This window comes from Eriocheir sinensis, chromosome 7 (assembly GCF_024679095.1).
Source record: "Eriocheir sinensis breed Jianghai 21 chromosome 7, ASM2467909v1, whole genome shotgun sequence".
NCBI classification, from domain to species: Eukaryota; Metazoa; Arthropoda; class Malacostraca; order Decapoda; family Varunidae; genus Eriocheir; species Eriocheir sinensis.
Window position 1 is genome coordinate 19937717 of NC_066515.1, and position 15207 is coordinate 19952923.

Here is a 15207-nt window from a genome sequence, read left to right on the forward strand (position 1 = left end):
CTCTCTTCCACTTTTGTTTTATTATCGCTTTCTAATTTTCTTTCTCTCTTACTCTCTTTCTCTCTCTCTTTTTCCATCGATTTTTTTACTAGTTTTGCATTCCCCCGTTTACCTTCTCCCATTCTCCCTTTTCTATTCTCCTTCTCACTCTCTTCCTCTCATACCCTCCTTTCTCCTCTCTTTCATTCTCTTCATTTCTTCCTCAATCACATTTTTTCTTCGTCACTCTCCTTTTTCTCCCCTCACTCCCTTTCTTTATCATCCCTTTCACTTTTTCCCAATTTCCACTTTCCCTTTTTTTCAACGTGGTCCTTCCCTCCCTCTTTTTCCCCTCTGAATATGTGCCTTACCTGTCCTCTCTTGCCTCTCTAACCTTTACCTGTCAGGGGGAAACTACCTCTCGTTTTACCTCTCCCTCCTCTCTCTTTCCCTCCTCTCCCCTCTCTCTCTCCCCTCTGTCGAGCCTAAACCACCTCACCTTCCCTCTCAAAATACAACCTGCAATGGTCTTATGGTGAGGCAGATCTCTGTTTTCTCTTTAAAATGTGGTTTCTTTCCCCTGTCCTGAGACCACGTTCCCTTCCCGTCATCCCCTTATGCAAATTTTATCCCTTACCTACCTACCTGCCTGCCTACCTGCTGACCTGGCTGCCTGGTTACCTGTATTTCTGCTTACCTCGCTACCTGACTGCTTTTCTGGCCTTCGCTTCTTTTCCTTTTTCATCCCTCGGTCAGTGCATATTTTTTGTGCTACCCTCGCTTTCTGCCTCCTTCTCCTTACTAGAAGCTTAACCTCCTCCTGCCTCCTCCTTCTCTTCCTCCTCTGCATCGTTCTTCTTATTATTATTTTCCTTTTCCTTTTCCTTTTTCTTTCCCTTTTCCCTTTCCGTTTTCCCATTTCCCTTTCCCATTCTCTTTCCCTTTCCCTTTTTTCTTTTTCTTTTTCTTCTTCTTCTTCTTCTTCTTCTTCTTCTTCTTCTTCTTCTTTTTCCTCCTCCTCCTCCTCCTCCTCTCACTCCTTTATATAGATCTTTCCCGCTGCCTCGCTCTCCTCTTCATGAATTTTTACTAAGACATTCTATTTTCTTACCTTTCTCGTTCCTCTCTTCTCGTTCTCCTTCACATATATCATCCTTACCTAGTTTACCTTCGCACATTTTACCACCTGTCTAATAACCTGTTCTCTACCTCACTATGACCTGTCTTTTTTTACCCTCTTACCTATGTATCAGTCTATACCTGTCTCTTCTACCTTAGCTTACCTTGCCTACCTACCTCAACCCACCTGTCTTTACCTATATCTAAACAATTCTCTTTCTTAATCACGTCCTCTCTACCTTACCTACAAAAAATACGCATCTACTTCATTTCTACCTCAGTTCTACCTCAGTATATACAGCTGCCTTCTATACCTGTCTTCACCTGAGGCCTAATACCTGCCTAAATCTTTCTATAACTCGTTTTCTTAATCAAATATCCCCTTTACCTTACGTTAGCATACATTACCTATATAAAATACCTACCTGTCCCAGTCACACCTGTACCACGTTTCCCCTACACCTATCTACACCTGTCCCCTCACACCTGTCTTCTTCCTAATTGCAGTGCTGACGGGAACTACGAGGTGACCATTATGACGAAGGCGGTCTTGCATTACGATGGCCGAGTGACGTGGAAGCCGCCTGCCATCTACAAGTCTTCGTGCGAGATTGACGTCGAATTCTTTCCCTTCGACCAGCAGACGTGTTTCATGAAGTTCGGTTCCTGGACCTACGATGGTTACATGGTACGTGTGTGGGGTGAGGGAGAGGGAGAGGAGAGGTAGAGGGAGGTGAGAGGGTTGTATGTAAGGGAGGTTAGGGGTTGTCTAAGGGAGAGAGGAAGTGTGTGTGTGTGTGTGTGTGTGTGTGTGTGTGTGTGTGTGTGTGTGTGTGTATTCTAGGGAGGGGATCTCTGTGTATGTGTCGGGGGGGAGGGAAGAGAAAGAGAGTGAGGAGGGGAGGAAGAGAAAGAGTGAGGAGGGGGAAGAAAGAGAGAGTGGGTGAGGAAAGAAAGACTGTGTTGGGAAAGAAAGCAAAGAGAAAGAGAGAGAATATGTATTTGTGTTTAGAAGAAGAGGGAGAGAGAGAGAGTTTATGTATGTATATGTTTTGTATGTGTATATGTATTTTGTGTGGATATATGAATAGATAGATAGAAAGAGAGAAAAATAGATAAAAAGCGATAATGTAAGTCTTAATTATTGATGCTTAAGAATTAAATACAAACACAAACAGAGGAAATACATCAGCAAAAAAAAATCACACAAAAATATCTACAAAGCAACAATTTAATGACTGAACCGACCACAACACACACACACACACACACACACACACACACACACACACACACACACACACACACACACACACACACACACACACACACACACACACACACACACACACACACACACACACACACACAAGCCCAGATAACAAGCTTCATTTCCGACTGAGTTTCCGGGGCAAAGGTGCGTGAATACCGAGGTCACACACACACGCACACACACACACACACACACACACACACACACACACACACACACACACACACACACACACACACACACACACACACACTAACTAGGGACATTATTGTGGTCATAACATTATTTTCCCATTTTTTCCTTGCTTCTCTGACCTTTTTTTTTACTTTAAATTTAATAAGAAGGAGAAAAGAGATGAAGGAAGAGGAGGAAGAGGAGCAGAATGAGGAAGAGGAGGAGGAAGGAGGAAAGAGAACGAGGAGGAATGGAAAGAGAAACGAGACAAATTAAAACCAAATAGAGGAAGGAAGAAGAGATGAAAGGAGGAGAAAGAGAATGAAGGAGAAGATATAAATGACAAATTAAAATAAATATGAAAAAAATGAAAGAAAAGAAGAAAGAGGAGGAAGGAGGAAGAAGAACGAGGAGGAATGAAATAAAACAAGACAAATTAAAACCAAACAGAGGAAAAAGGAAAAAGAGATGAAAGGAGGAGAAAGAGAATGAAGGAGAAGATATATATGACAAATTAAAATAAATATGAAAAAAATGAAAAAGAAAAAAGGAGGAGGAGGAAGAAGAACGAGGAGGAAGGAAAAGAGAAACAAGACAATTTAAAACCAAAATGAGGTAATAAAAAAAGTTAAAAGAGGAGGAGGAGGAGGAGGAGGAAGGAGAACAAGGATTAACGAAAAGGGAAGAAGAGAAAGGGAAAACAGAAATGAAAGGAGATAAAGACGAGAGAGAGAGAGAGAAGGAATGAATAAAAGAATAAAAAGAGGATAAATTAAAAACCAAAACGAGAAAGAGATGAAATTAGAGGAGGAAGAGGAGGAGGAGGAGGAGGAGGAGGACTAGAGATGAGGAAGAGGGTGATAAAGAAGACTCTGTACAACTAATAATGTTAAGGGAGCCTCTCTTTATCTCCCCTTCTCTTATCTCCCTTTCTCTCTTATCTCCGTTTATCTCTCCTCCTCTCCCCTCTCCCCTTCCCTAACTCCTTCAACCAATCCCCATACCTCCATTTCCTCTTCCTTCCCCTCATCTCAACATCAACTCCTCCTCCTCCTCCTCCTCCTCCTCCTCCTCTCTCTCTCTCTCTCTCTCTCTCTCTCTCTCTCTCTCTCTCTCTCTCTCTCTCTCTCTCTCTCTCTCTCTCTCGATAAACACACACAAGAGGTCATTAAGGGCTCCTCCTCCTCCTCCTCTACGATGCTCATCTGCTTCCTCCTCCTTTACTTTCTCGAGGTTCTAACACACACACACACACACACACACACACACACACACACACACACACACACACACACACACACAACCCTCACAGTCCCCAAGTAAATCACACCCTCGGATGCACTACTTACAAACTTCCACACCTGTCTGAGTGGTGGGCATGATTTCTCAGGTAATTACCAGGTGTGTGTGTGTGTGTGTGTGTGTGTGTGGGAGAAACCCTAATTACAGGTGTGGTTCAGGTGTGTGTGTGTGTGTGTGTTGGTGCTAATTACAGGTGTGGTTCAGGTGTGTGTGTTGTTTCTTTCACAGGTGGATTTGCAGCATCTCCACCAGGTACGAGGGAGCAATCTGGTGGACCCGGGGATTGATCTGAACGACTATTACATCTCGGTGGAGTGGGACATCCTGAAGGTGCCCGCGCTGAGGAACGAGAGGTTCTACCCGTGCTGCCAGGAGCCGTACCCGGACATCTACTTCAATATTACAATGCGGCGCAAGACTCTCTTCTACACCGTCAACCTGATCATCCCCTGCGTCGGTATCTCCTTCCTCTCAGTCCTCGTCTTTTACCTTCCTTCAGACTCCGGTGAGAAGGTGTCCCTCTGTATCTCTATCCTGCTCTCCCTCACCGTGTTCTTCCTCCTGCTGGCGGAGATCATCCCCCCCACCTCCCTCGCCGTCCCGCTGCTCGGCAAGTACCTGCTCTTCACCATGATCCTCGTCACGCTCTCCGTCATGGTCACGATCGGGGTCCTCAACGTCAACTTCCGCTCCCCGTCCACGCACAAAATGGCGCCCTGGGTCCGTAAAGTCTTCATTGACCTCCTGCCGAAGTTCCTGTGGGTGGAGAGGCCCAGCAAGGAGGAGGAGGAGGAGTGCCCGGAGGAGGTCACGGCCGGCGGGGACACGTCCTTCACGCCCTCCAGCGACGGGTTCGACAAGTTCCCCTTCGACGACCATCCTTACGACATCCCGGCCATCCCTCCATCGCCATACGACCGGGACAGGTACGGCGACGACCACCTGCCGCTGCCCGCCCCCGAGTGTCACGCCCCGGTGCACGCCCACCCCCCGCACGTCCCCCACGCCCCTCCCGAGGCCGCCTTCGTGCAGGAGCTGGACGAGGTGCGGCCATACACGGAGCATCGGACCCTCCGCAGCATTGAGTACATCGCGCAGCACATGAGGAACGTGGACTCCTTCGGGGAGGTAAGGATCTCTCTCTCTCTCTCTCTCTCTCTCTCTCTCTCTCTCTCTCTCTCTCTCTCTCTCTCTCTCTCTCTCTCTCTCTCTCTCTCTCTCTCTCTCTCTCTCTCTCTCTCTCTCTCTCTCTCTCAGGTAAGTTATTTCTAAGATTTGTGTTTTAAGGAATATACTTTGTGTCTTTCCTCCTCCTCCTCCTCCTCCTCCTCCTCCTCCCACACCTGTCACACACCTGAATTAATACTACTGTGTGTGTGTGTGTGTGTGTGTGTGTGTGTGTGTGTGTGTGTGTGTGTGTGTGTGTTTACTCTCGTCCATGATCAATAGATGCGGTAAAAACAAACGCCATTTCTAAAAAGCTTTAAATATATCTTTTTTTTTATTTGAGAGAGAGAGAGAGAGAGAGAGAGAGAGAGAGAGAGAGAGCAGAACACCAAAGCGACGCAAATGAAAAACAAACACAACAGTATGAATGGACAGCATAAAACAGCAGAACAGCATTGATCACACACACACACACACACACACACACACACACACACACACTCACACACCATCGTTTATCACCCCATGTACATTCTTTCCCTTCCTTTCCCTTACCTTATCTTCCCTTCCCTTCCCTTCCCTTCAATTCCTTTCCCTTCCCTTCCCTACCCTTCATTTCCCTTCCTTTCCTTTCCCTTCCCTTCCTTTTCCTTCCCAACCCTTCCCTTCCCTCCCCTCCCCTTCTCGTCCCTTCCTTTTCCTTTCATTCCCTTCTCTCCCCTTCCCTTCCCTTCCCTTCCCTTCCCTTCCCTTTCCTTTCATTCCCTTCTCTCTTCTTCCCTCCCCATCCATCCCCATCCCTTCCCTTCCCTTCCCTTCCTTTCGCTTCTGTTCCCTCCCCTTCCCTTCCTTCTCCTCCCCTTCCCTTCCTGGACATAAAAAACGGAGCCTCTCGTCAAAAACTTTCCTCCTTTGTATATAAATAACTGAATTACGAAATATCTGCAAGTTTCCCCTTTTTACCTTCCCCCGAGGCCCATTTTCTCTGTCTTGACTGATGCTGAAGAAAACGGGTTGCGTGTTTGTCTTGTCTTCAGATTTTCATTCTTCTTCTTTTGGTGCTTCAAAGAGAGGAAGGGAAGAGAATGAGAATGGAGGAAGAAAAAGAGAATGAAGGAAGAAAAAGAGAATGAAGGAAGGAAAAGAAAAGAAAATATAATGTTTTTTTTTCGTTCCTCGTCCTCTTCCTCCTCGTCCTCCTCCTCCTCTTCTTCCTCCTCCTCTTACTCTTACTTATTTTCTCCTCCTCCTCATCCTCTCTTCACTACTATAAAAAAATCTACTTCTACTACTACTACTACTACTACTACTACTACTACTACTACTTCTATTTTCATTCCACCTAATTTCCCTTTCCACTTTCTCTCCTTCCTTTATCTCAAGTGTCAATCTACACCATAATTTCTCTTCTTTATTTTCCTCCTCCTCTTTCCTTTTACCTCTTCCTCTTCCTCCTCGCTTAGTCTTATTTGGGGTCTCTTCCATCCTCACCAACGGCATCTTTTCTCTCTTGTTCCTCTTCCTCTTCTTCCTCTTTCTCCTCCTCCTCCTTTATCTGCTTTATCGCGTTTGTCAATTCTCTCCTTCATTTATCTGTTATCATACTCCCTTTCCGTTTCTTTCCTGTCTGTTTCTCCTTCTCAATCTTCTCTTTTCAATCTCTCCTTTTCCTTCTTATCCTCTTCCTTTATCAGCTTCATTACTTCCTGTTAATTCCTTCCTTCATTTGTCTCCCATCAAATTCACTTTCCGTCTCTTTCCTGTCCGTTTCCCGCTCACTTCAATCTCTCCTCCTCAATCTCTTCTCAATCTCTCCTTCTTGGTCTCTCTCTGTCTCGGTCTCTCTCTGTCTCGGTCTCTCTCTGTCTTGGTCTTTCTCTGTCTCGGTCTCTCTCTGTCTCGGTCTCTCTATGTCTCGGTCTCTCTCTGTCTCGGTCTCTCTCTGTCTCGGTCTCTCTGTGTCGGTCTCTGTCTCAGTCTCTCTCTGTCTCGGTCTCTCTGTGTCGGTCTCTGTCTCAGTCTCTCTCTGTCCCTGTCGCTCTCTGTCTCTGTCTCTCTCTGTCCCGGTCTCTCTCTGTCCCGCCTTCCATCTCTAGTCTGTCTCATTCTAAATCCTCGGCCTTTGCTTTTTTTCTCCTTAACCCAGCCACTAAGCCTCCAAAGCCTGCCCTAGCCAATGTCCGGTTGATAGGAGGAGGAGGAGGAGGAGGAAGATGAAGAAGAAGAAGGAAGAGGAAGAAGAGGATGGTGGTGGTGGTAACATGAACAAAGATGAAAAGAAAGAAGGGATGAAAGACAAGAGAAAAAAAGAGAGGAGGAGAAGAAGATGAAGAAAGAGAAGATAACGAGAACAAGAATAAAAAAAAGGTAGAAAAGGAGGAGGAAGAGAAAGAGAAGGAAAGCAGGAGGCAAGAGTAGAAAGAGAGAAAGAAGAGAAAGAAATGGAGACGAAGGAGGAAGAGGATATAACAAAAACGAAAATAAACAAAAAAACAAAGAATTGGAAGAGGAAGAAAGAGAGAAAGATAAAACAATAGGCAAAAAAAGAAGGAAGAGAGAAAGAGGAGAAGGAGAAAATCAGAACAGAAATGAGGAGTAGGAAGAGAAGGAGGAAAACAATAGGCTAGAGGAAGAGGAGGAGGAGGAGGAGGAGGAGAGAGAAATAGGAAGAGGAAATAAAAAATAGAGTAGGAGGAGGAAAAGGAGGAAAACAAGAGGCAAGAAGAAGGAAGAGAGAGAGAGAGAGAGAGAGAGAGGAGATACAGGTAATCCAGCACAGGTGTTTTTAATTACTTCTTGATTGAGTCACGTCCACAGGTAAAGAATAGGTGTCCTGTTAATTGGGGAGACTCGTCTAAAGCCACACCTGCCCCACACCTGTCCCATACCTGCCTCACACCTGCCCCATACCTGTCCTATACCTGCCCCACACCTGTTTCATACCTGCCCCACACCTCCCCCACACCTGTCCTATACGTGTTCTCCCCTCCCCGTGATTCACTTTTACCTGTCCAACCTGTCCCTTAATTTGCAGTCTTTACCTTCACTGCTTTCCATTTTTCTTCCTTCGCACACCTGAAAAAGAGCATGTAGATTTATTTTTCACTTTCTCTTTTTTTTCTCTTTCTCTCACATCACCAATCCTTTTTTTCCCCTTCGTCTCTTCTGTTCTTTCCTCTTTTCTTTTCTCTGCGTTATCCACAATCTCATTCTTCTTCTATCTCTTCTTTATTCTCAATCTCTTTCTCTTATTTCTTGCAGGGGATTTTTTTTTCTCTTTCCTTCCTTCTCTTTCTTTCTCCTTTCTCTTCTCATTTAGTTTTCCTTGTCCGTTCTTATTTCCGCGATGTTCAGACCTGTTTTTCTTACTTTGATTTCCTCATTTACGTCTCTTCTCCTTTCTCCTCTTTCTCTCTTTCTCTCCTCTTCCTTCTCTTTCTTCTGTTCCAATTGGGTTTGCTTCTACAACCTTAAAACATTTCTCAACCTCCGCATCCATTTTCCTTGTTCGTTTTTCCTTTCTTACTTAGTTCTTGAGATCAATTTTCTACCGTCATTATAATTCTTCGGTACAAATCTTCCTTATCCATTTTCTCTACACGAAGTACAACAACCACATCCTGCCTTTTTTCTCCTTTATTTTTGGTCTTTTGCATCGATTGTCAGCCTTTCAACCTTCAAAATCTCCTTCAGTACATTTCTCCTTATCAAACATCCCTTCACAAAGCATCGAATCCCTTTCCCGTTCTTCTTGTTCTTATTTTTCTTCTCCACTCAGTCTCTCGTATCCATTCTTTACCGTATGACCTTTTTCTTCCTCCATTTCCTGTCGTATCCATTCATATAAACTTTCGAACTTCACTTTTTCTTCAGCATAGGCTCCAATCGCCCTCCACAAAGCATCAAATCCCTTTCCCGTCCTTCCCCAGATCGAGGACGACTGGCGGTACGTAGCCATGGTGTTGGATCGCCTCTTCCTGTGGATCTTCATGGTGGCCTGCGTCCTGGGAACCTGCGGCATCATCTTCAGGGCGCCCTCCCTCTACGACACGACTCTGCCCATCGACATCCAGCTCTCCAAAGTGGCCCAGCGGCGCAAGGACATAATGGGCCCCGAGGAATAATGGCTCGTTGTTGTAGCGTCTATTGTGGTGTTGTTTTCTACGGGGCAGTGTTCCAGCCGCCACTCACCCGATGATGATGATGATTGCGTGTGTGAGACGTTACTGATGGTGGTGATGGTGCTGGGGTTGTCATGGTGATGGTGGTGGTGGTGGTGGTGGTGATGGTTCGCTAAGTACAACAAACTTGGGTAATAATGAAACGGAAACTTAGAACTGGCGTGGCATATGAGAGAACGAGAGAGAAGGTTTCACGGTAAAGCTTCCTGAGTCGCTGTGAGTCTGCGTATAAGACAGACAAACAGACGGACAGGTAAGGGAGGAAGACGTCAGGTGTCCGCCAACTTAACAGACGCTTAATTACTAGTACAGGTGTCCAATCCAGGTGTGTACGGATTGGCAAAGGCGCAGGTGTGTCGAGAAAGGAAAAAAAATGCTCAAAATCTCCAAACAAAGGTTATTAGCCGCTAGAGTCCTGTGTTCAGCATTTATTTTTGTATGTTAGGTGATGTTTAAGGTCTGTATCAGTTCCCGCAACGCCGCCGCCACACACCTGGGCCCCGGCAGGTAGACAGGTGTGTGGCAGGTGTCGCTTCTTCCCCAGGTAAACCGACGCACCGACAAACCTTTCTTTCGTTCCCGTGAGCCGATCAAAGCCGACTCGATTCTCCTTTTTTCTGTTCCCCGATCCTTCGCCGCAAGAGTGTATAGCATTTAACACTTCCTCTAAAAGCATAAGACGCTTCCGAGTCATTAGGTGCAGGCGACTTAGGTGTTTAAAGGAAGGACAGGGAGTAAATAATATAGTCCAGATGGCTCCTTTGTTTCCTCCACCGCCCGCCACCTGCTCCTGACGCTCCCTTAGGACACAAAAAGGGCCGCTAAAGGGAGACCGTGAGAGGAGAGGGAGGGAGGGCGCTAACCGGCTCATGGGCTAGCAAGTGAGTGTTCCTGAAATGCACACACACACACACACACACACACACACACACACACACACACACACACACCTTCGCCCCCCTCCCCCCCCTCCTCCGTTCCCCATGCCGCCCTGCTCCTGCTGCTGCTGCTAATGCTGACCCTACTGCTGCATCCTACTGCTGAATCTACTGCTTCTGCTGACGCTTGTATAGCCGGGCGGTGAGGGGGTCGTGAGGTCCCCGGGGAGTTCGGAAATTGGGGGTTCGGGAATTGGGGCGTTCGGGAAATGGCGTGTCCGGGAATTGGGGCGTCCATGAATTGGGATGTCCGTAAATTGGGATGTCCGTGAAATGGGATGTCCGTAAATTGGGATGTCCGTGAATTGCGGTGTCCGTGAATGAGATGTCCGTAAATTGGAATGTCCGTGAATTGCGGTGTTCGTGAAATGGGATGTCCGTAAATTGGGATGCCCGTGAATTGGGGCTTCCGTGAAATGGGATGTCCGTAAATTGGAATGTCCGTGAATTGCGGTGTTCGTGAAATGGGATGTCCGTAAATTGGGATGTCCGTGAATTGGGGCTTCCGTGAAATGGGATGTCCGTAAATTGGAATGTCCGTGAATTGCGGTGTTCGTGAAATGGGATGTCCGTAAATTGGGATGTTCGTGAATTGCGGTGTCCGTGAATTGGGATGTCCGTAAATTGGAATGTCCTTGAATTGCGGTGTTCGTGAAATGGGATGTCCGTAAATTGGGATGTCCGTGAATTGCGGTGTTCGTGAAATGGCATGTCCGTAACTTGGGATGTCCGTGACTTGGGGCGTCCGTGATTTAGGGAGTCAGTGGATTAAGGAGTCCGGGAAATGGGGCGTCCGTGAATTGGGAAGTTTGGGAATCGGGAGTTCGGGAATTGAGGCGTCCGTGAATTGGGGCGTCCGTGAATTGGGGCGTCCGTGAATTGGGGCGTCCGTGAATTTGGGCGTCCGTGAATTGGGGGCTCCGTGAATTAGAGCGTCCGTGAATTGGGGCGTCCGTGAATTGGGGCGTCCGTGAATTGGAGCGTCCGTTAATTGGAGTGTCCGTTAATTGGAGTGTCCGTTAATTGGGGCGTCCGTTAATTGGGGCGTCCGGGAATTGGGGCGTCCGGGAATTGGGGCGTCCGGGAATTGGGGCGTCCGTTGGTTGGAGTGTCCGGGAATTGGGGAATCAGTGGCAAGGGAGCATTGGTGAAAGGACGTCCGTGAGACATGTCCGTGGCAGGGAAGGGCGTCTGTTGGCAAGGGTTTCTTATCGCGTGGGTTCAGGTAGCTTGTAACGTCCCCAAAGACACACACACACACACACACACACACACACACACACACACACACGCACACACCTCGCTGTTCCTTCCTCTTACTTGCCTCCCATTATGCAGAACAGAACAAAAAACACAGAAAAAACACAGGATACAGGACACAGCTCACAGGACACAGCCAAGGCCTCCCGTGTGTGTATAGAAGGATGGAGCAAGGCAAGGAAGGTAAAGAAGAAAGAAATGAAGGAAGAGGAAAAGATGAAAGGAGCGAAAAGGAAGATGGAGAAAGGAAAGAGACCTCCATGTATTGGTAAAAGGAAAAATGCAGGAAAATATATATGGAAAAGAAGGAAAAGAAAAAAAAGAGAAAGAGAAATGTGACCTATTGGTTGGAGGTAGAAACGACGCAGGGAAAAAAATGAAAAAAATGGAAAAGAAGGAAAATGAAGGAGAGGAGAAAGAAAAAGAGATCTGTGACGTATCTGTTGAAGGTAGAAATGAAGGAAAAATATTGAAAAGTAGGAAAACGAAAAAAATGGGAAAGAAAAGAGGAGTCACGTATTGATTGAAGAAAAAAATGACGGAAAAATAAGTAAGAAAGAAAGAAAAATGAAAAAAAGGAAGAAAACATGAGAAAGAAAAGAGGAGTCACGTATTGATTGAAGAAAAAAAATGACGGAAAAATAAGAATGAAAAAAAGAAAAAGAAAAAAAAAGAAAACGAAGGGGAAAGTGACGTACAGGTTTTCTATGTGTAAGTGGACAAGTAAGTAAATAAGTGATTCTCAAAAAAAAAAAAAGACGTTGTTTCTGTCGTTGTTGTTGCTGTTGTTATCCGCCGGACATAATAATTTCCATCCTGTTACTATTAATCATTTCAAATACACCTGTTGGAAATACCTGTGTCGGTGTGTACGTGTGCGTGTGCGTGTGCGTGTGTGTGTGTGTGTGTGTGTGTGTGTGTGTGTGTGTGTGTGTGTGGTGTGTGTGGACGCTCATGTACACAAATAATTGCTTTTTCTTTCCTTTTCTATCTTTGTCTAGTTTCATAAGATAATAAAAACGGCATAATGTAGAGAGAAGGTGCGGGCGAGATGAACTAAGGAGGAAAAGAGGAGAATAAAAAGGAGGAGGAGGAAGATAGAAGAAGGAAGAGGAGGAAAGAGAGAACAAGCTAACTAAGAAACCAGGGAGGAGGAGGAAGAAAGAAGAAGGAAGAGGAGGAAAGAGAGAACAAGCTAACTAAGAAACCAGGGAGGAGGAGGAAGAAAGAAGAAGGAAGAGGAGGAAAGAGAGAACAAACTAACTTAGAAACCAGGGAGGTGGAGGAGGAGAAAGCAACCGAAAGAAGACTCAAAAAGAAGAAAGAAGAGGAGAGAAGAAGAAGGAAGACGAGGAAAGAGAGAGAGAAAACAGGGAGGTGGAGAAGGAGGAGGAAACAGAAGAAGAGAGAACACGGGAGCAGGAGGAGAAGGAGAAGGAGCAGGAGAAGGAGGAGGTAGAAAAGGCACATGAAAAAAAAACCCTTAGTAGGAGCTGAAAAGACGAAAGAAAACGTGAAGAAAACGGGGTTGCGTCGCCCTCCTACGGTGTTCTATTGCTCACTCACACACAGGCTCGCTCTGTACATAGTTGTATAAAGACAGACAGATTACCAAAGCCATAGATATATATATTACAAAGCTGACGTGTTGTTTATAGGTCTCTGTGTTTGTAAATAGACCCCCGAAGATACCCAAACCGTGTCTAAGTAAGCAAACAGGAGCCCAGCCACGAGGGGTTAGCACCATTGGCTTCACGTAGGCAGGTAAACAGACAGCCCGGTGCACCTCCTTACCTGTCCTCACCTGTCCTGTCCTCTCACCTGCCCCGATCTATTTTTCACGCCATAGCTACGTTGATAGAAGCTTGTGCTGCCTAGCGTAGAGAGAAGAGTGGCTTAATGAAGTGCAAAGACCCTCCTCCCTTCCTTACCTGTCCCCCTTTACCTCCCCTCTCTCACCTTGATCTTTGTATAGGTAATGTCTCCTCCCTTTCCCTCCCTCTCGCCCCCTCCCTCACACACTGCTTCAAAGGTGGACGTAGGTGGCATTTAGAAGCGTTAAGAGCGTCCTGAGTAAGCTTAAACGTCGACTCTTTTTTTTTTTCTCTCTCTCTTGAAGTGTGTTGTGGAGGCGTTGTGTGGAGATGCCTGTTTATCTTGTTCGAGGTGGTGTTTGTTTACTTAAATCCGGTAACGTTAACACTCTAGAAATGTTAAATAGTCCTACTGTATCCATTTACACGCTTGCTGCGTTGACACCATCTCCTGTCCAACTTCCTAATGCAAAAGTGAACCAGAGTCTTCATTCCTTCATCCCGGTCACTGTCCAATTCTCAAATGCAAGGATGAGCTAAACGTTCTTTCATGCTCTTTCACTGCTAAATTCCACGACTGTAGCATTTTTACTGTTCAGCTTCTTCCTTTCTGCACCTAAAATTATTTCAAGAGGGAAAGGACTTGCGTACCATTTTTTTTTTACTAATCTTCTTCCGCTTTTTTTTAACGGGGTGTTTGTTACGTGTTTGTTTTCAGTTTGTGGGCTTTTTTTAATTACTGTTTTCTTTTTCTTTCTTTTTTTCGTTTTTTTTTCTTTGAGCTGTCTCCTTTGCCGTAAAAAAAAGGTTAGTGTCCCTTTGGTCTGTCAACCTTGGAAGCTCAGTTTGTTCTGCTTAGTTTAGCTTCCCCTCGGCCTGTCAGTATTCGGAGCCTCGTTTCCTTAGTTTAGTTTAGTTTCCTTTTAGTCTGTCAGTCTCGGGACCTCAAGCTTCTGACCACACCAAAACAAACAACAGGCGCCCTCACACACCCTCCTCGCCACCCTCACAGCAAGTCGACGCTTCACCTTACCCAGGGAGAGTCTGGCGCCAGGACTCTACTCCCCTGAGGCTCCCCCCCCTGGCTCCCCCTGTGGCTGGGTTACCTGCGCCCCCTTGATGTTTTATACTGCAAGTTTTATACACAACGAACCACCGCGCGACAGACAGGTAAGGTAAACTACGCCACTTCCCTCCGTCTCCGAGAAGAGCCGAGCGTCAAGACAGTGCAGGGAGGAAAGGATCCGAAACTGTTAAAGATGATTGGAAACTGTTAAAAAGGATCATAACCTGTTACAAAGGATCTAAGACTGTCAATAAGGTTATGAAACTGTTAAATGGTAGACAGAAGAGATCTAAAACTGTTACAAGAATTTGGAAACTGTTAAAAAGGATCATAACCTGTTACAAAGGATCTAAGACTGCCAATAAGGTTATGAAACTGTTAAATGGTAGACAGAAGAGATCTAAAACTGTTACAAGAATTTGGAAACTGTTAAAAAGCATCATAGAGTGTTATAAACGTTCTAAGACTATTAAAAGTTTCTGAAATTTATAAAGAAAAGATCGAAGACTGTTAGAAAAAATATATAAATAACTTAAGAGGAAGAGATCTGAAACTGTTTAGAAGGTTCTGAAAGTGATAAAAGGGATTGAAGACTGTCTAAAAATATCCAAAACTGTTAATAGGTAGTAAAAAAAGATCTGAAACTGTTACAATGGATCTCTGACTGTTTTTTTTAAAGGATTCAGTAGTGTTTAATAAGGATCTTTGACCGTTAAAGAGGATCAAGACTGTCTATAAGGATCTCAAACTGTTAAAAGGTAGTTAAAAAGAGATCCCAAACAGTAACATAGGATCTCTGACCGGTTTCATAGGATCCAAGGCTGTTTTAGAAGGATCACGACTGTCTCAATTGATCTCAAACTGTTACAAGGTAGTTAAATGAGATCCCAAACTGTTACAAAGGATCTCTTGCTGGTTTTAAGGGATCCAACAC

General features: G+C 45.4%; 1 protein-coding gene and 1 long non-coding RNA gene across 3 annotated transcripts in view; one reads left to right on the forward strand and one right to left on the reverse strand.

The window, feature by feature from the left end:
* LOC126994290 (acetylcholine receptor subunit alpha-like 1) overlaps positions 1-11717 on the forward strand; it is a 44991-nt gene extending 33274 nt beyond the window's left edge. For both annotated transcript variants that reach the window (XM_050853593.1, XM_050853604.1), the window contains 3 exons: positions 1606-1786; positions 4076-4975; positions 8944-11717. In XM_050853593.1, coding sequence (XP_050709550.1) covers positions 1606-1786; positions 4076-4975; positions 8944-9138 — 1276 coding nt within the window. In that variant the 3' untranslated portion in view covers positions 9139-11717. The remainder of the gene's footprint in view (positions 1-1605; positions 1787-4075; positions 4976-8943) is intronic.
* A 558-nt stretch (positions 11718-12275) lies between these two features.
* Positions 12276-14815, reverse strand: LOC126994291 (uncharacterized). Its single transcript, XR_007748967.1, has 2 exons — positions 14609-14815; positions 12276-14497 (listed from the first exon to the last, which is right to left on the reverse strand). It is a non-coding gene; the product is annotated as an uncharacterized LOC126994291 (long non-coding RNA).
* Between the last annotated feature and the right edge of the window lie 392 nt (positions 14816-15207).